Here is a 26,990-nt window from a genome sequence, read left to right as displayed (position 1 = left end):
CATTTTTGTGTGGGTACTTATCCTTAAACATCTCTTTTATTTGGATTTTTAACTTTATTTTCATGTGTGTGTGTAGCATGAGTATACAGTGCCCATGTAGGCTACAAGAGGGTCTCAGGTTCTCCGGATCTGGGCTTAGATTGTGAGCTGCTGATGTGGGTGCTCAGTACTGAACTCTGGTCCTTTGCAAGAGCGCCAAACTCTCTTCATTAACCTCTGAGCTATCTCGCCAGCCTCTAAACATCTCTTTGGTAGTTTATGTATACTTTTTGTTTTGATACAGGGTCTCACTGTGTAGCCCTGGCTGTCCTGGGTCTCAATATGTAGACCAGGCTTTCCTTGAACTCACAACGTTTCTGCTGCAGTGTGCGCTACCACAACTGTCTTCTTATGTGAGTGTGAGGAATGGAATTCAGGTCTTCAAACTCGTGGAAACTCTTTAATGACTGAGCCATCTTTCCAGGCCTCTACATGTCTAGCTCCTGTCCTGTCTTATTGACAGATCACATGGCATCTTTGTTCTCCCCTTTGACATGGGTGAGAGCCTGGAAAACTTTTTGTATTCTCTAACCCGGGTCCCAGGTCCTTGTCCTCCCTTGTCCCCATTTAGAGGAGTCAGGTCTCTGTGAGTATCTAGTAATTATTATCCAAAAACTGAGTGATTCCTTTCTCTCCCCTTCCCCTCTCCCCATTCCCCCCTTTTCCCTCTTTCTGTCTTTGAGGTAGAGTCTCTAACCCAGGTTAGCCTGGAACTTACTGTATATTCCAGGCTAGTCTTGAACTCTTGGTAATTCTTTGCCTTTGGTAATCCAAGAGCTAGGATTCCAGGTGTGTATCACCATGCTCAGCTTGGAATTTCTGTCAGGCGTCTAACATGACGGTTTATTTTTTCCCTTGTGGCACTAAGTATCAAACTCAAGGCCAGAATCAAGTATCAAACTAAAGCATGTATGTGCTTTTGATCTATTGGCCTATACCCTCGACCTCAACTTTTATTTTTTATTTTTTTGCTTTTCGAGTCAGGGTTTCTCTGTGTAACAACCCTTACTTTGTAGACCAGGCTGGCCTTGAACTCTTAGAGATCTACCTGTCTCTGCCTTCCGAGTGCTAGGATCAAAGGCCTATGTCTCTACTGCCCAGATTTTTTTAAGCAATTTTTTTTTTGTTTTGTTTTTTTTGCTTTTTAGACAGGGTTTCTTTGTGTAGCCTTGGCTGTCCTGGAACTTAATCTGCAGGGCAGGCTGTCCTCCAACTCACAGATCGACCTGCCTCTGCCTCAGAGTGCTGGGGTTAAAATTATGTGCCAACATGCTGGGTTTATCATAGTCTTTTGTCCAACAAAAGCTAGAAGGTCAAGCCAGAATCCAGGACTGGGAAACATGCTTTTTCTCTTGGTGGAAGGAGTGTCCCAGAATTTGTGGTTATCTTTGAGATTTTCTTTGATTCATAATGGTGCCATGTAAGATCTGGTGGTTGATTTGTGAGGCAGGGGCATAACCAACACACTCCTCCCCCTTTACAGGGGCTAACTCAGGATCCAGTATACCTGAGGTAGCCACCCTCTCCTGATCTCAATTATTTGATTGGATTTAGAGTCCCCAGGAGTCATGCCTCTGGGTATGTCTACAGGGGGTTTGAAAAGGGGGTTAGCTGAAGATAGAAGACCCACCCTGAAAATGAGGAGACCACCATAGCATGGGATGGGGCTGGGCTAAGCAAGAAGGAGAGAGGAAGAATCAAACAAATGGGTAATGGCTTTCGTCTCTTTGCTTCCCGTCTGCAGTCACAGTGTGACCAGCTGCCTCACTTTCCCACCTCCATGCCTTCCCTGCCGGAGCCCCTCAAACTGGGAGCCTAAAGAAACTCTTCGTTACTGTTTAAAAATATTTATTTTCTTTTATGTGTGTCTGTTTCTGTGTGTCAGTGCATGCCTCAGAGGCCAGAAGGGGGAGTCGGATCCTTCGAGCCTGGAGTTAGAGGGATTCATAAGCTGCCTGAAACGGGTGCAGGGATCCACATTCAGTCCTATCCAGTCCTCCGATAGGACAGTTAGCACTCGTAACTGCCGAGCCCTCCAACTCTCTGCATTGCTTTTAAAAGGATATTTTTTTTGAAAGCTTTTTCATCATCTAACGAGATGATCATGTGTTTTTTTTTTTTTTCAGTTTGTTTATATGGTGGATACATTAACAGATTTTCATATGTTGAACTATTCCTGCTTCTCTGGGATGAAGCCGACTTGGTCATGGTGGATGATGTTCTGATGTGTTCTTGGAATTGATTTGCCAGTATTTTATTTAGTATTTTTCCATTAATGTTCATGAGTGAGATTGGTATGTAATTCTCTTTCTTAGTAAGTCTTTATGTGGTTTGGGTATCAGGGTAATTGTAGCTTCATAAAAAGAGTTTGGCAATGTTCTTTCTGTTTCTATTGTGTGGAACAATTTGAGAAGTATTGGCCCCTTGACCAAAGAATGGTTAAGGAAAATGTGGTACATTTGTACAATGGAGTACTACACAGCAGAAAAAATAATGACATCTTGAAATTTGGAGGCAAATGGATGGAGCTAGAAAACATCATATTGAGTGAGGTAACCCAGACCCAGAAAGACATAAGTGGTTTTTAAACATAAAGCAAAGAAAACCAGCCTACAATTCACAATCCCAGAGAACCCAGACAACAATGAGGACCCTAAGAGTGACATACATGGATTTAATCTACATGGGAAGTAGAAAAAGATAAGATCTCCTGAGTAAATTGGGAGCATGGGGACCCTGGGAGAGAGTTGAAGGGGAGGGGAGAGGCAGGGAGGGGAGCAGAGAAAAAATGTAGAGCTCAATAAAATCAATAAAATAAAAATTCTTGGAAGAAAAGGAATTTTGTCACACTGAGATAAGAAACCAATTCATAAGGGAGCAGTTTCACTGGTGTGTGTGTGTGTGTGTGTGCTCTAGAGACACTCTAGCACAAGTGACTGGAAGATGAATTCAGCAACATTGATAGCACTATTGCTGACGGTAGAATAGATAACTTACAGTATGTTCATGTGTGGATTCATGTATTGATGAAAAATAATAAGTATAGTTACTTAAGTCATATGGGTAGCTCTCTAAACAGAATTACATATTTTATGAATCTCTTATTTAGAGTTCAAAATTAGGAAAAAACCCTAGATAGTACATTGTTCATTTTTTTGTAAAAGGTCAGCTGTTAATACTAGGTTTTGTTTTCTTTCTTTCTTTTTTTTTTTTTTTTTTTTTGGTTTTTCGAGACAGGGTTTCTCTGTGGTTTTGGAGCCTGTCCTAGAACTAGCTCTTGTAGACCAGGCTGGTCTCGAACTCACAGAGATCTGCCTGCCTCTGCCTCCCGAGTGCTGGGATTAAAGGTGTGCGCCACCAACGCCCGGCAATACTAGGTTTTGTGAACCAAAAGGCAACATTGGAGGTGGATACACTTATATAGTAAGACATAAAAATCAATCTCCTTAATATTTTTTTCTGTTTTTTGTAGTGCGGTATCATGAGCAGTTTTGAGGGCTGCTAGAGTGAGCCAGCTTCCTAGGCTGCTATGACAAAGCCCACAAGCTGGGGTGTTTATCTGTAAAGGTCATTCTTAGCTTTCACCCTCCCTCTACACACATAGGTAATGATTTGGACTTAGCTTATGGGCCATAATTGCCTGACCCTGGGTTAGATACAGATATATAGGTACTGTAAATTATTTTAAAAGAAGGAATAATAATATTTAAAGTAGTTTCTGCTTTGTGGGGTGGAAGAAAAAAGCAGGTAGAATTGGAAAATGTTTTACTTATTTTGCATTGCTATGACTAAAATACCTCTCAGAAACAAGGAAGGGAAGGCTTGTTTTGACTCATAATTTCAGAGGGTCTCAGTCCATCATGTTGTGTGTATGTGTGTGGGGCCAGGACAGCAGGGACATGTGGAGGCTCCACATCACAGTGGACCAAGATGCAGAGAAAGGGCATGAAGTGGGGCCAGATAAATCTTCAAGGGCTGCCCCTAGTGACCTTGCTCCAGCCTGTCTCCTACATGAGCATCCCCAACAGCTTCCTAGTTGGAAACAATTGTTAAAAACAAAAACAAGACTGTGGAGGATGTTTCTTTTTCTTTTCTCTCTCTCTCTCTCTCTCTCTCTCTCTCTCTCTCTCTCTCTCTCTCTCTCTCTCCCCCCCCTCCCCCCTCTCCCCCTCCCCCTCCCTCCTTTTCTTTTCTTTTTTTGGTTTGTTTCGAGACAGGATTTCTCTGTGTTACAGTTCTGGCTTTCAGGAACTCACTTCGTTGCCCAGGCTGGACTCAAACTCACAGAGATCCACCTGCCTCTGCCTTTGCCTCTCATGTGCTGGGATTAAAGGCGTGCGCCACCACTGACCAGCTGGATGTTTTATTTACAAACCATAATAGAGAGAAGTGGGCTGGTGGCTTTGGTTCTACTCTGTTTCTTGGCTTGGATAGTAGGTACACCATTGTTTGTTTTTTTAAAAATTTATTTAACTTTATTTTATGTGCATTAGTACAAAGGTGTTGGACCCCCTGAAGCTGCTGTTACAGACAGTTGTGAGCTGCCATGTGGGTGCTGGGAATTGAACCTGGGTCCTCTGGAAGAGCGGCCAGAGCTCTTAACTCCTAAGCTGTCTCTCCAGCCCCCCATTGTTTGTTTCTATTTAAGTTTTATATGCTCATTTTTCAAGGGGTTTGTATGTTTACTGTATTTTACATTTTTGTCTCTTTCCCACTTCTTCACTTTGGTTTCTTTCCATCAAAGTGATTTATGATGATTTGAATGACTGTTTTCCATAAGCTCAGATTCTGACTACTTGATCCCCATGGGGCTAGTGATGCTATTTGAGTAGGTTTAGGATTTGTGGCTTGTTGAAGGAAGTATGTCACTGGGGTGAGCTTTGAGGCTTAAAGGCCAAGCCACCATTCCCAGTTTGCTCTCTGCTTCCCAGCTTGTGTTGAGCTGCAGGCCTGCCTGCTGTGCTGGATGGTAGACTCTTCGCTCTCTGGCACCATAAGCCCTCTTCCATAAGTTGCTTTAGTCATGGTATTTTATCACAGCAATTGAAAAGCAACTAATGTATGATTATTCCTTATTTCAAACCGCCACTGCCTGCACCTAGGATGCCCTACTCCAGTGTAATCCCCCCGGATCGGCAGGCACTGCTTGTCTCTCTGTTAACAAATCGCCGGTCTCTTTTCTTGTAGTCACCCTAACAGCAGAGTAAGTAGAAAATTCAGTGTGAAGGTAGGAGGTGTAGAGAAGTGGGAGCTAGGGATGTCAGGGTGTTTGAATCAGGGCTTTTTCTAGTCAGCCTGTTTTGCTCCTTCTAAGTATGCTTAACAGTTTTACTGAGATGTAATTCTTACATCAATCAGTCAGTGGTTCTGTATCTCCGGAGAAAAAAAGTCACCACAATCAATTTAAAACTTCTACCATCCCACAAAGAAGTTTTTAGCCCTCAGCTGTTGGCTCCCAAACCCTCTCCTGCCCACTCCAGGCAACTGCTGGGCTTGGGTCTCTATAGGTCGACTTCTCTGTTCATGTCATATAATGGGGTCTTAATAATGTGGTCAGTGTGATGAGACGGTTTGTCCATACTGTGGCACAGCTTGGTAACTCATTGCATTTCATTACTGAACACTATTCCGTTGTGGGGTAAACCACTTATATTCATCCTTCATTACTTAGTCCATATTTGGTTTTTCCACTCTAGCTATTATTTTTAGAGAACTTTTTAAAGATCATGTGTTGTTGTAGTAAATTTGAAAAGTACTATATGAATGTGAAGGACAAAACTTTGTGTGTGAACCTGTCACTCACAAATAAGCCTTGTTGACGTGCATAGTGCTCCCTGCCTGATTCCCAGCACTTGGAAGGTAGAAGCAGGACTAGGGGCCCAAGCCAGACTGTGCTGCATGAGTCTCTGTCTCCAAACAACAGCAAAACAGGATCACAGACTGGTGGATGAGTCTGTGGGCAAAGGGGCTGCCGGGTAAGCCTGAGGACCTTGATTGAAATCTCCAGCTGTACAAGAGCTGGGTATGGTGCACTAACCTGTTACGTCATACTCTGTAATTCTTTTAAGATTTACTTTATATTTGAGCAGATGTGTTTGTCAGATCTCAGTTAAGACTGGCTAACTGCAATTGTCATAAATAATTTATCAGTCGTGTCCAGTGGAAATATAGAGGGGTTCTAATTTGTCAGGTGGGTTGGGGGTAATCAGGAAATCATGAAAATGTGTGTAAGCTGATATAGATAAAGCAATGAAGTTTCTAATAAAGTCACCTTTGCTCTGTTTAGGAAGCTAGCGGGATGCACGATTTTTATCACGGGTGCAAGCCGAGGCATTGGCAAAGCTATTGCGTTGAAAGCAGCGAAGGATGGAGCAAATATTGTAATTGCTGCGAAAACCACCCAGACACACCCGAAACTCCCAGGCACAATCTACACTGCTGCTGAAGAAAGTGAGTGTGGCGACTGCCGTTGCACGGACTGCTCTTACCGTGGTCTCAGTACATAGTTTGCTGTAGGGTGTAGTGTAAGCTGTTTGAAAGTTACTCAAGAAATAATTGTGTTTAGGGCTGGTGAGATGGCTCAGCAGGTAAAGAAAGGTGCTTGCTGCCAAGCCCGACAACCTGAGCTAGATCCCCACACCCACACTGTGGAGACAACTGGCTTTCTGCAAGTTATAGCATGTGCACGTGCAATAAAATAAAGTAAATAAATGGTGGTGCACATTTTAATCCCAGCACTCGGGAGGCAGAGGCAAGTGGACCTCTGTGAGCTCCTGGCCTGCCCAGGTGGGGGTGCTGAGCTGGTCTCAGCTACTTTTCTTCCAACCCTGAGTGGGCACACAAACAACGGGGCCCACCAATGCCATTCAAATGCTCCATAGCTGGAGTTTGCATTGGCAGCACAGCCCAGGAAGCTGCCTTATTAAAAAGGTGTGGCTTTTTTTCTGCTACCAGTGAATCAGGAAAACCTCCCTTAAGAGAGCTGCAACACACTGCCAGCTGAAAAAAAGTGAGGCTAAACTTTGTTTTTTTTTTTTTTTTTTTTTTTTTGGTTTTTCGAGACAGGGTTTCTCTGTGGTTTTGGAGCCTGTCCTGGAACTAGCTCTGTAGACCAGGCTGGTCTCGAACTCACAGAGATCCGCCTGCCTCTGTCTCCCAAGTGCTGGGATTAAAGGCGTGCGCCACCACCGCCCGGCCTAAACTTTGTTTTTCTGTGTCTAGAATTCCTTTTCAAGCCTTTTTGGGTTTTACATGGATTTAGTCCACCACATTGGTGTGCCAAACTGTTGCGAGGAAGCCGCTTGTTGGTTTCCGGCTGTCCGGCTAGCTTAGATCCAAAATAATCACATAGAAATTGTATTAATTAAATCACTGCTTGGCCCTAGTTAGCTCTAGTTTCTTATTGGCTAACTCTTATGATGTAGGAGGTCCTCTGTTTATTGATTTATTGTTTACTGATTATTGGCTAATCAATAAAGAAACTGCTTGGTCTGATAAGGCAGAACTTAGGTAGGTGGAGAAGACAGAACTGAATTCTGGGAGGAGGAAAGCAGAGAAAGAGAACCGCCATGGAGATGCCAGAGTCAGACATGCTGAATCTTTCCTGGTAAGCCACAACCTCATGGTGACATACAGATTGTTAGAAATGGGTTGAATCAAGATGTGAGAGTTAGCCAGTAAGAGGCTGGAGATAATGGGCCAGGCAGTAATTTAATTAATACAGTTTCTGTGTGGTTATTTTGGGTATAAGCTGGCCATGTGGCCGGGATGAAAAGCAGGCCCTCTCTTCTTACTACACTCTTATATTAATTTAACCCATTTCTATTAATCTGCAAATTGCCACGTGGCTGTGGCTTACCGGGTAAAGTTCACAGCGTCTATCCCCAGCAGCTCCATGGCTTCTCTCTAACTCTGCCTTCCTCCTCCCATGCTATAAGCCAATCCATTTTCCTTATTCATTAACCAATACAAGCAACACATAGACAGAAGGACCTCCCATAACAAGGTGAACGTTTTATTTTTAGATGTGTTTATTTTATTGCATTAGTGTTTTTACCTGCATGTATGTGTGTGCACTGTGTTGATGCTTGGAGTCTGCAGTGCCCCAGTTGGTTGGGTTAGTCCATCTGTCTATTGTGATTGTAAGACCCTGTAATGTATCTCGATTGGGCTGGAAATGGGGATTTTTTTCTATTGTTGCATCAGAATGAAGGTGTAATTATAAACACCTTCATGCAGCTGGGCAGTGGTGGCACATGCTTTTAATTCCAGTACGTGGGAGGCAGAGGCAGGCGGATCTCTGAGTTCGACCAGCCTGGTCTACAAGAGCTAGTTCCAGGACAGACTACAGAGAAACCCTGACTTGAAAAAACCAACAATAAAAGAAGATAAACACCCTCATGCTTTTTTGTCTTCTTTGTAGTTGAAGCGGCTGGAGGAAAGGCCTTGCCATGTGTTGTTGATGTGAGAGATGAACAGCAAATCAACAGTGCAGTGGAAAAAGCTGTCGAGAGATTTGGAGGTAGTCCCTTGATTCTGAAGTAATTCCTGAACATTGATAAAATATAGATGTAACCACCGCCTTTCTCGGAAAGGTCATAGGTCAGAGAGGACTAGAGAGCCAGTGAGAGAAGACTAATGCTTAAGGCTTGAGGCTGCAGCTTGCACACACCAGACCTCCTTGCAGTTTTTTGTAGAGCTGGTCATTGGCCGAATCTGCAGTGTGCCAGCGAAAATACGTTTTGAAAGATTTGCTGGATCTGGCATTGGTATATTGGTCAGTCATATAGTCTAATTATGTATGTGTGTGTTTTATAGGCCTATGTATATGTATCTATGTTTATATTTTTGAATCAGCTGAGGGATAAACCATAGAGGAAATGTTTTGTGTGTATGAGAGAGACAGAGAGAGAGAGAGAGAGAGAGAGAGAGAGAGAGAGAGAGAGAGAGAGAGAAACACTGACTTGCATCAATATGGAACTGATTTCTTTGGACACAGGAATTGATATTTTGGTGAACAATGCGAGTGCTATCAGCTTGACCAACACATTGGATACTCCTACAAAGAGAGTGGACTTGATGATGAATGTGAACACCAGGGGAACCTACCTCACGTGAGTCAGAAACAAGAATGTGGGGCAGGAAGTCCTATTGTATTCTCAGAGAACTTACATATAAACAGATGGGACCAGACAGCAGTACAGCTTAAAATCTAGTTGGCATATGATTAAGCTAATAATATTAGTATCTGTCTTAGGGTTACTATTGCTGTGATGACCAAAAACAAGTTGGCGAGCAAAGAGTTGAATTGGCTTACACTTCTACATTGAAGTCCATCATTGAAGGAAGTCAGGGCTAGAACTCTTAACAGGGCAGGAATCTGGAGGCAGGAAGTGATGCAGAGGGTATGAAGGGGTGCTGCTTACTGGCTGTCTCACTCTGGCTTGCTCAGTCTGTTTTCTTAGAAAACCAAGACCACTAGCCCAGGGGTGGCACCTCCCATATTGGTCACTAATTAGTTACAGCCTGATCTCATTGGGGCATTTTCTTAATCCAGGTTCCCTCCTCTCGGGTGACCTTAGCTTGCGTTAGGTTGACAAGAAACCGGCCAGCACAGTGTCTAAGTGCTGAGAGTTTTCAATTTGTTGTTATGAAAAGTGTGATGTGGATTTGTAACATTAGTGGCCCTGCTGGCTAGCAAATCGCAGCTGGCAAGGTTTTATCTAATAGATGACAGGAAAGCCAACGTGTTTGATGTAAACAAGACGAATCCCTCCTCTGACTGCAAAGTATAGTCTTATTAGAATGGACTCGGTTTTTCCCTATTGATTGGTTGAGGTACAATTTTAGTTTTAATGAAAATCAGTTATGATATTGTTTGCCTGTCCTCATGCCAACTCTGTGAAAGTGAAACACTGGGCTGGAGAGATGGCTCAGGGGTTAAGAGCACTGACTGCTCCTCCAGAGGACCTGAGTTCATTTCCCAGCAGCCACATGGTGGCTCACAGCCATCTGTAATGAGGTCTGGTGTCCTCTTCTGGCCTGCAGGCATACATGCAGGCAGAACACTGTATACATAATAAATAAATATTTTAAAAATGAAATACTTTTAGGAATGAAAAACAGGTTTTTTTGGTTAGGATTAATGTTAGGGTTACTATCAATACCACTACAAATATAATTAATACCTCTAATCTGCAGTAGCATTGATTATATTTGGCGTCTAAACTGCAGTGACTGAACAATGATGGTGCACGCCTTTAATTCCAGCACTTGGCAGACAGAGATAAGGAGAATCTCTTGAGTTCAAGGCAGCCTGTTCTTCAGAATGACTTCCAGAACAGCCAGGGCTACACAAGAGAAATGCTGTCTCAGAAAGCTAAAAGGGGAAAAATGTGGGAATTGGTAACAATTTTGTATTTGGAAATAATAATAGTTAAAAAAAACTGACGTAAATGAAGGGCAGTTTAGCTCACAATCCACTCTCACCCCCTTTTTTATTTCAGTGTTGGGGCTTGACCTGTATGCCTTATATATCATAGACATATGCTCTACAGCTGAACTGTGGCTCCAACTTCAAGAATTCCTCTTGTTGTACTTTTCAGACTGGGTCTCCTATGCAGCTCAGGTTGACCTGGAACTTGCAATCCTGCCTCAGGTTCTTGAATGCTGAGATTATAGTCATGTACTGCCATGCTGATGTCCTTAGATGTTCTTGAATATGAAATAAGGTTATACCTGAGCTACACTATGTTGTTCAGCTATATGATGTTATAACTTTAATACTTAAAATTATAAAAATATTGAATATAAATATTTTAAAAAAGATTTATTTATTTATTTATTTATTTATTTATTTATTTGTAGTGTTTATCTGTCTGTATGTTTACTGACCAGAAGAGGGCACCAGATCTCATTACAGATGGTTGTGAGCCACCATGTGGTTGCTGGGAATTGAACTCAGGACCTCTGGAAGAGCAGTCAGTGCTCTTAACCTCTGAGCCATCTCTCCAGCCCAAATATAAATCTTTTAGAAAATAAATAATGTATTTCAATAAACAGTTGAAAATAAAATTAACCCTTATAGGGGCACATACCTATAATCTCAACACCCAGGAGGCAGATGCAGTGGAATTGTTTTGTGTTCAAGGCTCTACTGGGCTGTATAATGAATTCTAGGTCAGCTTAACCTATGTAAGACTTAAGACTCTGCCTAAAGAAGATAAAACAGTAATCAGAACCAAACCTCTAAACTCCATATTGCTTTCAAAGGCATATTGTATTTTGTACCGGTGAAATAAACTAACATGTGATGCCACGCATAGCAACTTTTTATTTCGTGTTGAGCATATGCACTGTCTGAAGTGTCTCATTTGAATCCTTAATCAGTCCTAGATGGTAGTGGGCATTACCATTGTGTAGTAAGGTTCTAAGAACTAGGATGCAGATTTACCCAGTGACATACAAAGGGGGAAGAAGCAGGATTTGAACCTATGACTATCTGACAGGTATATTAACTGCGTCTGTAAATTGTGTGTGTTTGGGTGGGAGAATTTGGAAGAAGTTGTGGTTGAAGATATCCTCGGTTGAGCATAAAGCTAATAGAGAAAGGATATGATTTTTTTTCCATCAAGCAGATCATGTGGTCAGGGCATGAAACATTGGTTTCAAAGCATGAAAACCAGTTCCATTTATTATCTTCTTTCTAGGAAAAAAGTACTCTACCAACAAGATGCACTAGACAGATCACTGAGTGAATTCAGCTGCTCTGTGAAGTACTTTTAAACGTAAGCTATTAACTTAACTTGTGTTTTCTTTCATTTTCAGATCCAAAGCATGTATTCCTTTTTTAAGAAAGAGCAAAGTAGCTCATATTCTCAATCTCAGCCCACCCCTGAACCTAAATCCTCTGTGGTTCAAACAGCACTGTGGTAAGTGTTAGCTGAGGGGATAGTTTGTTTGGCTAATTTGTTTGGAATTAATCAGTATATTAATCATGTAAGCACAGTGTGGACATGATACTTAATATTGAATGTCTGCCTTTCTTTCTTTCTTTCTTTCTTTCTTTCTTTCTTTCTTTCTTTCTTTCTTTCTTTTTCTTTCTTTTTTGGTTTCGCCAGATAGGGTTTCTCTGTGTTGCACCTCCCTTAAAGTAATATCATATATTTAGTTCTTATTCTAACTCATTCGCATTTAGGAAGGCTCTGGGGTAGGAACCCACAGAGCAAGACTAAAGTTATACTGGTTGATGAAGTTAAGTGAATCGGAAGCCTTTATTTTTTAAATTATGTGAGTGTGTGTCTCTGTGTGAGTATGTGAATGTGAGTGCAGGTGCCCTTAGTGGCGAGGAAGATGTCAGATCCCCTGGAGCTGGAGTTACAGGCACTTGTGAGCTGCCTGACATGGTGCTCACATGAGGACTCAGGTCCTCTGAAGAACAGTAGGCACTTAGCTGCTGAACCATCTCTGCAGACCCTGATTACTTTTTATTTTATGGTGCTGGAGTTGAAATCCAGGCTTCACAAATGCTAAGCACATATTCTACTGCTAAGCTACACCACCATACCTGTGTTGTTGAGTTGTGAGTGAAACTTTCTCTGTAAATAATCACCTTCATTCTTTGTTTGCTTTGTTTTTGAGATAGGATCTTAGTATGTAGCTCCGGCTGTCCTGGAACTTGCTCTTAGATCAGGCACTCACATTAGGCAGCCTACAACTGCCTGTGATGCCAGCCCAGGGGCATCTGACAATTCCGGTCTCCTCAGGCACTCATTGGCACATATGCACACACAGATGTATGCATAATTAACAACAATAAAGTCTTTAAAAACAAACGAACAACCCCAGCATATTTGGTCAATGTGTAAACTATTCTCCCAGTACTTGGGTTGCTGAGGTAGGAGAATCAGGAGTTTAGAGTCATTCTTGTCTACATAAAGAATTATCTTATGTATTTTGTAATTTGAAAAGAATTGTCAAAATTTTCCCAGGGAGAAAATAGCAGCAGAAAGTTGGGTGTTTCCACTCAAAGATTAGTTTCTCAATTATATTATTATTCTTTGTGGTTTCTTTCAGCTTATACCATTGCCAAATATGGCATGTCTATGTGTGTGCTTGGGATGGCAGAAGAATTTAGAGGTGAAATTGCAGTCAATGCCTTATGGCCTAAAACAGGTTTGTACTTAAAAGAAATCCTTTAATTTGATTTTTACCTCTCCTCCACACCAGGCTCAAACCCATTGTCTCACTTTAGTGAACACTCTACCAGTGAGCGAGTTCCTCAGCCCTACCCTTGACGTCTTGTGAAACATCTCAGGTCACCTGAATCTTGCTGTTCGCTGTGCGGCTGACAGTCTTTAACTTGGACTAAGTGGCTGACTCTTTAGCCAGCAGCTATGATGGGAGCATAACGCTAGAACATACAGAATGTATCATGGAAGCCAACAGGAACGGTTTCAGCAAATTCTCTTAGATTCTTTTCAGATTGAAAGACTAATTGAAAAGGTGGTAGTGCAGTTAGGCATATATTCCCGGCGATTGTCCAGATACGCTGGAAATGGTGGCAGAAGACTCACGTGAGCATGGGACTTCACAGTATGCCAGAAGGTAATAATGTTTGTAAAAAATACAGTAAAATTAGCAGTCTCTGGCACTGAAGAGAGAAGGTTTTAACTTACTTATTCATGTATTTTACTTTTTTGAGACAGAGTCTCTCTTTCATATAGCTTTGCCTTTCCTACAATTCACTATGTAGACCAGGCTGGCCTTCAAATCACAGAGATCTATCCGCCTCTGCCTATAAGTGCTGGGAGGCACCCAGCCAGGTTTTACCTCCTAATACCTCAAAAAATTTCACTTTTTTGAGAATGTGGATTTTGAGCAAAGATTCAGAAGTGATTGAAGCCAGCCTTATGGCTGAGAGAAAAGTGTTTAAGGATGCAGCCAATGCAAAAATTCTGTGGATGGAAATGCCTGCTATCAGGATCCAGGAACAATGAGAAGACCTTAAAAAAATTCACTGAAACCTACAATGACTACAGTAAGATTAATTGTTGCAGGATATTTGCACACTTGAAGATGTATTACTGAGACTGGTGTAATAAAAAGTTGAATGGTCAATAGCTAGGCAAGAGTTTTAGGTGGGATTTCTGGGCAGAGCGAGAACTCTGGGAAGAAGACAGAACTACCCACCAGATATGGGGGAAGCAGGATGGATAATATGGAGATGAGGTAACAAGTCATGTGACAGAAGGTACATTTAAAAATCAGTATTTTATGATATGAATGCTTTGCCTGCATGTACATCGGCACACCAGGTGAGGGCGTTGGATCCCAGGAGACTACAGTTCTAGATGGTTGTGGGCAGCCATGTGAATGGTGGGAATTGAAGTCAGGACCTCAGGAGGAGCAGCCAGTACGGTTTACCACTGAGCCCCCTCTCTCGCCTCAGATTTCAGTGAGTGTTGATAAGTAGTAAGTGGATGAGAGAGTGTGCAGTATACCTGCCTTCTGCTAGCTCTAAACTGGTCCTTCTGAACAAAGCTTGTGTAATAGGTAGACATTCATAACAGGCAGGATGGAGGGGATTATCAGGACTGAAAGGATTTGCTGAGATCTTTGCTAGCTCTGAGGTATTTGTTTTAGGTGGTTTACTAGACACTTTGGATCCACTGGTATAATTAGGCCCTTGACACCACTGAATTTACAGTTGTGTTCTTCATGATGACTGATACAGTAGTCACATAGAGAGCAGTTTTAAAACACAGAAGGAGGCCTTGCAGCCCATGTTCAAGAGTTAAAGAGTTTCAGATGGAGGTATAAATTGAAGTATGGTCTCCAGGGGATGTTGTGGTCAGCAGGAAGGAAACTAGGCAAGATATTCATGGACAGTAGAAACAACAGACAATCACGTGCAGCATGGGAAACCTGTGTGCATAGTGGACTGCCCGGAGAGTGAGGAGTGTGTGCATAATGGGTGTGGGCTGTCATTTCTCACGGCATTTGAGCATTTGCAGTGCGCCAGGTTCACTGGAATGCTGGGTAGAGCGGGTGGGAATGGGTGAACTAGACTTTGGTCTATCATGTCAACTTAAGCAACCCGATTTTTTTTCCTTACTTCTTGGCACAGAGGATTAAACACAGGCCTCACACATCATAGGCAAGTACTCTATTAGAGTTCCTTCCCTAGCCTGGCAGCTTCAGTTTCAAGCGATTCAGTAGAGAGCTATTGGAAAGATTTTAAAAGGAGAGTGGTTTTAATAAGCAGAGGGGGTAGGAGCAGTAAAGTCATCTGGTGTTTATGTAGACGTTTAGTCTGACATGGTGGGTGAACTAGAGAGAGGCTGGATGGTTAGCTAGACTACCACATTATTCATGAGTGAAGGCAAATGAAAGTGATTCAAGAGAGTAGCTGTGCTCCAGGCTGGAGGTGAGGGGTCTGTGTTTAAGAACATATTCCCACTTGTGTAGAGTCATCAGGAATCTCCCCTGACTGCCTTTCAAGGAGACGGGGATTCATCCTACTTAGTGGGATGGACTCCAGGAAACATATTATTATAACAGCGGTGTCCCAGCTGCCTGCTGGCCTTGGCTGGGCTCAGCATTGCTTCTCTACACTGGCAGCTGTGCCCTCCTGGCTATAGACTTTGCCTCTGATGAATTTAGCATGTCCAGAGAAGGGATCGGGGCCAGAGGAGGATCTCGGGCTCTCAGCTACGTTGTTTTCAGTTGTGATTTTTTTCTTTTTACAAGATCTTTTCAGTTTCTGCTGAGTAGAGGGAGTGGCTGCCTCTTAACTTTTGGCAGGTCTGGATCTGAGTGGTGGAAACAGGACAGTCCATTTTGGAGCAGATTTTATGCAGGCGGGGGTGGCCCTGTAGCTGCTGATTTGGTCATGGCAGCAGAGAGGAGAGTCACCTCCAGCCTTGTCATTCCTGGTGGTACAGTAACAAATAAGAAATATGTGTTTTCTAATGCAAGGAGCAGAGACAAAAACATTGGGAAGAGAGCTTCATATTTTAGAGAAAGGAAGTTAAAATCCAAAGGGTTGTAGTAGCTTGCCAAAAATCTTGGCCTAGTCGGTATAAAAACCCCACTCGCCCAACTTTCAGCTCAGTGCTGTTTTTGTTAGCCTTCACTGGCTTTTTAAACTCCCAAGACTGCTGTACAAATTCTTGAACATTCTAAATGAGAACTCTAAGGAGGTTTGCTGTGCTTCTCATGAAGGATTTCTTCAGGTGCAGTCTGCGTGGAGTAACGGATGTATCTGCTTGTTTGTCTCCTTGGTTCTGTGTTGAGTAAGGGACATGTTTGTTTCTTTGTCTCCCTGGTTCTGCCTATAGAATGGTAGTGAATTCCTTATCGTGGCCTTATTTTTCATCATCTGAGAAAGAAATTTGCCTTGGCAATTTTGAGTAGAGTACCGTCTTGTTATTCCATAGTCTTCTTTGACATGGAGTCATGTGCGTCCATGTTTTCTCCATAGCCATACATACCGCTGCAATGGATATGCTTGGAGGGTCTGGTGTGGAAAGCCAGTGTAGAAAAGTTGACATCATTGCGGATGCTGCATACTCCATTTTCAAAAGGCCAAAAAGTTTTACTGGCAACTTTATTCTTGATGAAAATATCTTAAAAGAAGAAGGAATAAACGATTTTGATGTCTATGCAATTAAACCAGGTAATGCTTTTGGCTGTTTAAAGTAATAATGTCTTCCCACATTTTATGCAATCAACAGACATGTTTTGTGTGTGTTTGGTTATAAAATGAGTATATTATGTTAGAAGCTATCTTCCACTGAAGGGAAACCTCCACACCACCTCTACCCTAAAAGGCGCTAAACGAATAGAAGTGAGATGAGAGCTCTTGGAGTTGCAGGAGGCTGCAGAAGGTTGTTTCAGTTATCCGCTTCCAAATTAGGAAATTGAACATTTTGAAGTTAGTCTTAGAAATCCGAGTAAAGATTCAGACATGTGTGACACATGATTCAGGAGTAGAGTTCTTTATTCTCCTTTTTCTCAAACAAACAAACAAAAATCCACCCGTTTTAAAATGTTTGCTTTTCAGCACAGCCTCGTAGACCACGAGGATGCAGGAGCAAGTCTGCCTTACAGAGTTGTCTGATTTGAGATTTCCAGAACCTCCCACTCTTTAAAATCTCTTCCTTTGAAATTACAGATGACTATGATAATGAATGTGGTGGTACATGCCTTTAATTCCAGCATTTGGGAAATAGTGAATTCAAGGCTAGCCTGGCCTATATAGTGAGACTGTGTCTCAAAAACGAGAAAAACAAAAGAAAAGAAAGAAAAAGACCTTCAGCATCTGAGAAATTGGTCGAGTGTGTCAATCGCTTTCTGTGGAAACATGAGGGCTTGAATTTGGATCAAGTAAAAAACTAGGGGACTGTAGCCATGTAGAAAAAGGCTGAGTGTGTTTTGCACCTTCTGATCTCAGAGCTGAGAGACAGGAGACAGATTTATTGGGCCATTGGTTTAACTGAATCAGTGAGCTCCAGATTCAATGAGAGGCTGTAAAAAATAAGGTGGAAAGTGACTGAGGAGGACCTCTATACACACACACACACACACACACACACACACACACATGCACAGAGAGAGAGAGAGAGGGAGGAGAGAGAGACATGGGTATGCAGAACCACACATACATGTAGACACACACACTTTTATATCCCTGCATACAAATACATACCTGACATTAGTCACATATATTTCCAGTGGGTGGGAGATAGAGGCAGGAGGATTGCTGCAAGTTTCCTGGTTCTAGGTTAGCCAGAGCTAGTAAGACTTTGTCAGACCCCTGTGAGCACCCTTCAGGCTCCCCCTGTTCCTGAAGTCTGCAGTGAGAGCCTCCAGGCTTCTGGTCTGAGGGGGGCTTCCAGTCTCCAGTTTCCTGGTTGTGAGTGCTGAGAATTTTAACCCTAATGTTCACAATTTTTGAATAAAGTTGTTCTTTTGGCAAAAAAAAAAAAAGACTTTGTCAGAAAATAAAATGAAACAAAAAATTAGATCTTAGCCAGGCAGTGGTGGCACTTGGGAGGTAGAGGAAGAGGAATCTCTCTGAGTTCAAGGCCAGTCTGGTTTACAGAACTAGTCTTAGGACAACCAAGGCTACACAAAGAAACCCTGTCATGAAAAACAAACAAAAAATAAATAAAATTAGATTTTAAGATGAAGTTTGTCATAGTGGAAGAGGATAACTAAGTTTCAGAAAAGAATAGTAAATTAGATCAAATAGTTCAAGTTACCTGTGGGCCCTTTCCAGTGACATAAAAGGATTTTTTGAAAAGGATATACATTTTATTAAAATTGTTAAATTTGTATGTAATATAGTATAATAATTATTACATAATTATTATAACATTATTTGGTGGTTAATTTTTCAGGCCATCCCTTGTTACCAGATTTCTTCTTAGATGAACATCCTGATGAAATTATGAAGGAAACAGAATCCCATGGTAAGATTCTAGGGCACACTTTATTTTATTATTTTTTCTTTTTATGTGTATGAGGATTTTGCCTGCCTGTATGTCTGTATACCACATGCATGCTTGGTGCCGCAGAGGCCAGAACAGGGTGTTGGATTCCCAAGTGGACTGGAGTTAGAGATGGTTGTGAACTGCCATGTGGATGCTGGAAATTGAGCCTCTGGAAAAGTAGCCAGTGTTCTTAACTGCTGAGCCATCTCTCTAGCACCAAGATTCTAGAATATATATATATATATATATATACATATATATATGTATATATATATGTATATATATGTATACACATACATATGTCGAAACAGGGTCTCACTATATAACCTCGGGTGGCCTTGGACTCATAGAGATCCACCTGTCTCTGCCTCCCAAGTGCTGGGATTAAAGGTGTGTACTCTGCAAACCATATTTTAAATAGGAAAATACGAACACTAACTGTTTCTTGTAATACATGGAATTGATGCTATAACAATATTTTTGCCTTCTAGCTCTAAACTAGAGGTTCTCAACTGTCCTAATGCTGTGACCCTTTAATACAGTTCCTCATGTTGTGATTGACCCCAACCATCACATCATTTTCTTTGCTACTTCATAACTGTAATTTTGATTCTGCTATGAATCATAATGTAAATATCTGATTTGCAAGATATCTGATAGAGGACACCTGTGGAAGGGTTGTTTGACCCCCCAGAGGGATTGCAACCCACAGTTGGGAATCACTGCTCTTAACTATTTTGTAACTTAAACACATTATGTAAAATTCTGTAAGTCAAGAAAGAAAGATTTTTGTTTTGTTTTTGTAACTGTCCCCAAGTGATGGAGGAAGGTCATTGGTTAATTAATAAAGAAACTGCTTGGCCCTGATAGGTTAGAACATAGGTGGGTGGAGTAAACAGAACAGAATGCTGGGAGGAAGAGGAAGTGAGGTAAGACGCCTCAGACAGACACCATGCTACTGCTCTCCAGGGCAGACGTGATGAAGCAAGCCGCCAGGTCAGACATGATGAATCTTTCCCGGTAAGACTGGTGCTACACAGATTATTAGAGATAGGTTGATCGGGATATGAGAATTAGCCAGTAAGGGCTAGAGCTAATGGGCCAAGCAGTGTTTAAAAGAATACAGTTTGTGTGTTGTTATTTTGGGGCATAAGCTAGCTGGCAGCCAGGAGCTGGGCGGCAGGAACACAGCCCACAGCTCCTTCAACACCCAAGAAAAAGCCTGAGTCCTTAAAAGTCCTTTAAAGTGTTAGAAGTTGCCCAGTAGTGCCGTGTATTAATATATCATGAGGAGTTGCCACAGAGACTAACTATGTAGTTGCTGTGTTCAGCAGGTCTCTCCCTTTGGGCACAACTACACAAGGAACAGTATCAGTCAGATGGTCGTTTGTGATGTGGAGTCAGAACAAGAGGGGTTAGAAGAGTGGAATGTGAGACACTGACCCTAGGCTTTGGTGGGTAGATTTGTCATTAGCAGTTTCCATCACCAAAGTGTTCTTCTCGTCCAGAGGCTGGGACACTCCTGTCTTTTGGCAGCCTCTTCACACAGTGCTCGAGACAGCAGTGAGTTCTGTAGCTGTCTCTGCCTGTCCTCTCTGGGGTCACCACCAGCAGGTACAGTGAACATCTGTAGGCATCGTGGTGCACTTACACAGGCAGTGGTTAGCACATCTGGCCTGTGGTGGAGCTTGCCTCTGCCAGATGTTTTTTCATGTGCATATCCAGATCTAGTGCATGTTTACTGTGAATTTTGACTCAAAAAAGCTCCATGTGTAGCCCTCATTTTCCTGGTTAGAGATTCACATTTCTTTTGAATCCACTATTGATAATTTGTTCTGTGAATATTGATTAATATATCTGTATATGTACATAGATACAATACAAATTAACACACACATACATTATATGTATTATATATATATATATTCATACCACACACATATACATTTATCTGATACAAAAATATATGTTATATATAGAGGGAGAGGAGTGAAAATATAAACATTGCACTTGGTTTTAAATTAATGGAGTTTTACTTTTTCCAGCAAGCACATTATTGCCATTTGTTGTTCCTTATCTTAGCTCCCTGCTGGAACACGGAGTCTCCTTGGTCTTTTCTAGTTTATTTCTTTATTGTTACTTAGTTATAGTTTTGGTTGCTTGTGTTCATTTGCTCTGAGTTCTCAGAATTGTGCATTCCTAGCTTGGTTACCCTCTCCCTGTCCTCTACAGTTAGCGGCACCCTTGTTAGTCTCTCTTCTTGCATTTTTTCTTCTGTATTTGGAAAAACCCTGTCAAGTTTATCTTCAGTATTATAGAGAATAATCTGCCAAAATTCTCTACATTTTTTTTTTTTTACAGGATTTGTCTGTGTTGCCTTAGCTGTTCTAGAACTTGTTCTGTAGACCAGGCTGGCCCCTAACTAAGAGATATCTGCCTGCCTCTGCCTCCCAAGTGCTGGGATTACAGATGTGCGCCACCACTGCCTGACTGGAGTTTACATCTGTTCAGTTGTCTGCACCGAGAGCGGTTGCTGTGGCACTTTGTTTCCCAAGTTACTGGCGTCAGACTCGCTTCTGTACTTTATCTCCTTGTTCTTCTGTGATGCATGGTTTCACACCCGTTCCACACAGCGTGTCTGTAAGGTCCGAGGTTTCAGAGAAGCTTCAGGTTCACAACAAAATCAGAGGAAGGTGCCAGATGGCTGTCTGTACCCTGTGCCTGTTGTGGTGCCACCATCCTCCATGGTGATGTGCTTGTCACACTTGAGACCAACACGTCGTAAGGATAGCTTTCATGGGAAGGAACTGCTGAGTTTTATAATGAACTGATTGTATAAATAGACTTTGGAGTTTTTTTTTTCCAGCATAATTTACTCCTACCCCAGTGTGATACTGTTTTCACAGCATCACGTTATTGTTTCATTCTGGTTAATCTGTTCTCTTGTAGGAGATACCCTGGAGCTGGTGCAGTGGGATGGCAGGGGCATAGTCATTGCTTTTGCTCCACTCTGTCCTTCTAATGAATTCCTTTCTCTGTAGGTTCTGAGCAAGGACCATGGTACAAGGCCAGCATAGGCTCATCTTCGCCTCTGCTAAGGGAAATCCTCTTCTTGCTTTTCCTATTTATGTGTATGAGATTTTACCTATCTGCATCGATAGATATCACATGTATACCCAGTGCCTACTGAGACCATAAGAGGACATCTGATCCCTTGGAACTGAAGTTCCAGGTGGTTGTAAACCAACATATGGGTGCTGAGAATTCAACCCAGGTCCTCTGGAAGAACAGCCAGTGCTCTTAATTGCTGAACCATCTCTGTAGACCCTGCCTTTCCCATTTTTTATCAGCCTAGCTGCGGGCATGTACTTTCCATGACATGTACCACTGCAGGATTCCTTCTCCCAACCAGGGCTCCTTTTCCCACGGAATCTCACCCCCAGCTCTTCCAGTAGACTTGACCCACCCCACAGAACTCACCCTCCTCTACTCTCTGCTCTTCTCCTTTGGGAGCTTTAAGCTTTGAACTCGGAGTTAAAAGATGAGAAGGAAGAATAATATTGAATCATTCTCAAAAAGCAGCATCTGTCAAACAGAAGGGTAAGCTCAGACTATAATCCAGAGGCTCAAATATGTGAGTGCCTTTCTCCTTTGTTTAAATACATTGAGCTGTTCCTGCTTTGAGATTTCTCTTGAGCCAAAGCACAAGCAGGCCTGTGTTTATTAGGCTGATTCTGTGTACTGTAGAGTTACTTCCTAGATTCATACAGCAGATTGTGTGTGGATCTAGGTAGTGTGTGTGTGTGTGTCTGTGTGTATCCTGTTCTGGAGATTAAAGCCAAGGCCTTACACTTGCTAAACAAGTGTTCTAATAATACATCTGCAGGCCTGTTTTGGTACATTAAAATTATTTGTGGGTGTGTGTTTTTGGGTGTGCGTGCATGTGCATGCAAACATGCACACATGAGTGCCCAGTTTGCATGGCACTCATGGAAGTGGGAGACATCTTGGTTCTCTCCTGTCACTTATAGGATTTGGGGATGGAACTTAGGTTCAGTATGTGGGAGAAGGATTAAGTGAATACATTTTACTTACAAAGTAATATTTACTTGTCTACTAATTGAAGCTAAGTCTTGCAGATCTCCATCTTTCTTACCATGGCATCTTTTTTTTTTTATTTCATTTTATAGCTCAGATAGACCAGCCAAAAGGGTGATTAATATCCCTTAGAGTTACTTTGTGTGAACATGGTATTGTTTAGTAGTGACTTTGGTTTGGTTGTTTGTAACCTGTTTTAAAAGCCAGCCTTTTACTTTAGAAAGATACTGTCTTAGCATTTACAGCCATATCTGACGTGGTTGGCTGCTTTTCCCATCAGTTAGGTTTATGCCTTTAGATGCCTTAATGGATTTAAAATCATTTGGTCAAATAGGGCTATTTGCTAGTAAGTCTGTCTTGCTTTAATTTTGTGTTTGACCTTACACTGCCAAGGCCTTAAGGCTGTTTATGTAAATTATATTTTACAGATCCTGTGCCGGAAGTAAAAGAAGAGAAGCCGCAGTCAGAGCCGCAGCCACAGCTGCAGTCACAGCCACCACCGCAGCCACAGTCACCACCGCAGCCGCGGCTGCAGCAACCACCACCGCTGCTGCAGCAACAGCAACCACCTAGAGCACATTTTGGAGCTGTGGAAGAGACATTTAGAATTGTTAAGGACTCTCTCAGTGATGAGGTCGTTAAAGCCACACAAGCAGTCTATCAGTTTGAACTCTCAGGTGAAAACTGTGTCTGACGATTGGGGCTTTTATGAAACAGTGGGAAGAAATCCAGCCTTTGGTACCTGGATTGTTAGCTATATCTAGAACTATTGAATATAGATGCTCAAAAACAGCAAATAATTATCGATTTGTATTTTTTGAGTTAGACTTGTTTATATGGAAACATGTAGAATACATTTTCACAGCATATATTTCCAGTGTTAAATAACTCTTTGGCATATATAACCGAGGAAATAATATATAGATGGATATGCCATTGTAACAGGTAATGTAATACAGTAATTTATCAGTTGTGGGCAGCTGACCACTTTTATCTTTAAATTAGGTCAGTATGAGTACAGTATGAAAGCCTCTACACAAGCCAGACTGTGGTAGCACATGCCTTTAATCCCAGCACTCGGGAGGCAAAGGCAGGAGGATCTCTGAGTTCGAGGCCAGCCTGGTCTACAGAGTGAGTTTCAGGACAACCAGGATTGTTACACAAGAAACCCTGTCTCAAAAAACCAAATCAACAACTCTTCATGTTTTCCCATATAATAAAAGTAACACAGATTAGTGGTAGTTTTAAGAGCTATTTTGGTTCCGCTATATGCATACTTTGTTATTCTTTATGCTGTTTTCTGTCACATCTTAATCTACCCTTCTTTTTACTTTCTTTTTGTTTCTGAACTCATAGTCTATTGCTTGAGTCTTTTTTTCTCCCTGACATCCCAAACCTGCTGAACCTTTTGTGCTTATTTAATGACTTGTCTATCAAAGGCTTAGTTTTGGATGCATCAAACTATCTGGTTGCCCCACAGTTGCTTCAAGGCTGCCCAGTCTTTTTAGACAAAAATTAAAGCAGCAACATCAACTGAACTTGTAGTGATTCATCTATTCTCCCTCTTCAGATAGGTCTAAGCAGCACTTTAGACTTCTCTGTTGTCAGCTCCCTGACCTTAGATATAAGTCAGCCATGGGCCCTCCTTTTCTCCCCAGTGGGACAACTTATCTCTCCATCAGATCCCAAGCTTTATTAACTGTACTGGACTCTTCCTCAGATGGAGAGTTTGATCCAGTAGGTAGGGGGCATCTGAGTGTCTCATTTCTGACAGATGGTGACAGAAAGTAGTTCCTGGGTACCTCTAGTGGTGCAGGGGTCTAGGTCCCATTTCCTCCGGCCTCCTCAGGAATCTCTTCTTCTATGTGTACAGCCTGCAGCATCCCTTCCAGCAGTTATTTTAATGTTCTCAGCTCTCGTCTCTTATTAAAACAGAATGTAACGGTAATCCCAAACCGTGCGCCATCTTTTCTTTCATAGCCATACTTGCTTTTACCTACAGCGTACTCTATTGAACACGGTCCCTTCAGTTTTTCTTTGTTCTACAGAATTTGTTTTCACCACAGTCCTAGATGATGGCTGTGTCATAAGCAGGTGTTTGTTGCCCTTCCCTGTAGCACCTCTGCAGATTCTGAGGCTGTTGACCACTTCTTCTAAAAACACCTCCACAGCCTCTGTTTTCTTCAAACTGAACGCTATACCCAGTAAACACTGAGCCATTTCCTTCACTCCCGCCCCTCTTAAGCACTGTTGTAACGTCTGTGTGAATCCCACTGCCCCAGCTTTGCCACTTCTCTATCCACATGCCTACACCACCTCTGTTTCCTCTCTGGAGAAGAGCCTGGCTTTTCTCTTTGTTATTGAATGGTCTCCAGAATCTAGTACGGTACTTGAACTGTAGTAAGTGCTGAGTTGGATGGTAGCCTGAGGATTTTAGCCGGGGCCAGTGTGTTAGCAGGTTGTTAACGCTGAGGGATGATTGCGCTTATTTCCGCATTTATCTGTGCAGGTGAGGATGGTGGCACATGGTTTCTTGACTTGAAGAGTAAGGGTGGGAAAGTTGGACATGGAGAGCCCTCCGACCGGGCAGATGTGGTGATGAGTATGACCACCGATGACTTTGTCAAGATGTTTTCAGGTAAGTTTTCAACTCTCTTAGTTTATTTGTTTTAAATAGAGAATTTTGGATATTCTACTTTCTCTTCTTCTAGATAATGAAGATTCAGAGCTGTTCCTAGCAGTGGGTGCTACCTATGCTGAAAGCACATAGTCTTGGGAAGGCTGTTCCTAGGTTACCTCGTCTGCCGCTTCTACCTCATCTGACAAATGGAAGACTGATGGTAGATCTTTCCTTTCTCACCACTGAGAAGCTAATAATGTAATGTTGGGGGCAAAGAGATAATTAGAAAGGATTGCTAAGTAGGCTTTATTCTACCGGAACTAAGGTACTGTACTTTCAAAGCGTAGTCACTGGAGGTTCAGAACTCATCAATAGCTCACTTATTAAAGTCAAGTCCTACTTCAGCCTCACCAGATGCCATAAAGGAACCAGGAGCCAGCTTTTTCATGTGCTTTTGTGGAATCTCTGTTCCAGGGAGTCCTTTGCAAGATTTTATGTTGTGCCCAGTTAGCTCTAAAAGGGCCTGTAGACAGAGACTGTGCTTTCATCTCTGGCCACCCAGACCCAAATAACCACACAGAAACTGTACTAATTATGTTGTTTGGGCAATGGCTAAGGCATTTTCCTAGCTTGCTTTTATGTCTTAAATTAACCCATTTCCATTAATCTGTGTATCGACACCAGGCTGTGGCTTACTGGTAAGGTTCTGGCGTCCTTTTCCTTCGGCAGCTACCTAGCATCTCTTTGACTCTGCCTACTCTCTCTATCTCTGTTCAGATTTCCCACCCGGCTTTACTCAGCCAAGACATTGACTGAAACATCTTTATTCATCAACCAATAAAAGAAACACATACACGATGGACATCCCACATCAAGTGCCAAAATAATTTTAAGAGTGATTTGTTCTGTTTTCTTCTCTAAGAACACTACTCAAACTGGCAAGTTAACACAAGTTCTAAAAAATTAGGAACAGTACTCTCGATTAAGACTTTATAATATTCAAATGTAAAATCTTTCATGTAATGAATTATAAAGTGTTAAACTCATATGTTCGTTCTTTTTAAATCTTACTGAACAGTATCAGTACGTTTTGAGCCCTCCAAAGTTCTGTTTTCCAGTTCAAATTAAGGGATACCAGTGGGGACTACATCATATATGAACCCAGTCACCAAAGTTTAACTATTATGTGTATGTGTGTTCAGGTGCAAATGCCCAAACATAAACACGCATGAAGAAGGCAAATGAGGACATCTGGAGCCCTGCTCTATCATGCTCTTCCATATTCCCTTCTGACAGGGTCTCTCCTGAAACCTGGAGTTGGTCTGGCTGCCAGCTAGCAAACCCCAGCAGTCCTACCTCGGGTCCTCATAGCTCTGGAGTTACAGACACGTGTGTAGACATGCTCAACTTTTACACAGGTGTTGGGGATTCAAACTCAGGTTCTCCAGCTGTGCAGCAAGCACTCTACCCACCAAACCATCTCCCTGCTCTGTTTAACTTTTATAGTAGTATTAAGTGTTCATTGAGCAAAAATTAGAAAAAATACCAGAAAGAAGAAAACACAATTGTTTTTTTACTACACCATTGAAAGATGATCAATTAATTTGGGTTAGCATCCTTTATACATACACATACACACACACACACATATATATACACACACATATGTTTATAAAGAAAAATTATATGATTATTTGATCTTTTCAAATTGTACATTATAATATCTTCATGAATTT

General features: G+C 41.9%; 1 protein-coding gene across 1 annotated transcript in view; it reads left to right on the top strand.

Annotated features, from left to right (window-relative positions):
* Hsdl2 (hydroxysteroid dehydrogenase like 2) overlaps nt 1-26,990 on the top strand; it is a 38,207-nt gene that overhangs the window by 3,580 nt on the left and 7,637 nt on the right. Inside the window, exons 2-10 of the mRNA XM_057791046.1 lie at nt 6,326-6,489; nt 8,462-8,560; nt 9,038-9,152; nt 11,866-11,969; nt 13,114-13,212; nt 16,523-16,717; nt 18,444-18,515; nt 23,063-23,311; nt 25,144-25,272. Coding sequence (XP_057647029.1) covers nt 6,326-6,489; nt 8,462-8,560; nt 9,038-9,152; nt 11,866-11,969; nt 13,114-13,212; nt 16,523-16,717; nt 18,444-18,515; nt 23,063-23,311; nt 25,144-25,272 — 1,226 coding nt within the window. The remainder of the gene's footprint in view (nt 1-6,325; nt 6,490-8,461; nt 8,561-9,037; nt 9,153-11,865; nt 11,970-13,113; nt 13,213-16,522; nt 16,718-18,443; nt 18,516-23,062; nt 23,312-25,143; nt 25,273-26,990) is intronic.

The sequence above is a fragment of the Chionomys nivalis genome, chromosome 16 (genome assembly GCF_950005125.1).
Source record: "Chionomys nivalis chromosome 16, mChiNiv1.1, whole genome shotgun sequence".
Taxonomy (NCBI): domain Eukaryota; kingdom Metazoa; phylum Chordata; class Mammalia; order Rodentia; family Cricetidae; genus Chionomys; species Chionomys nivalis.
The sequence above is the reverse complement of the archived record's forward strand: the minus strand, read 5'-3'. Positions and strand labels throughout refer to the sequence as shown.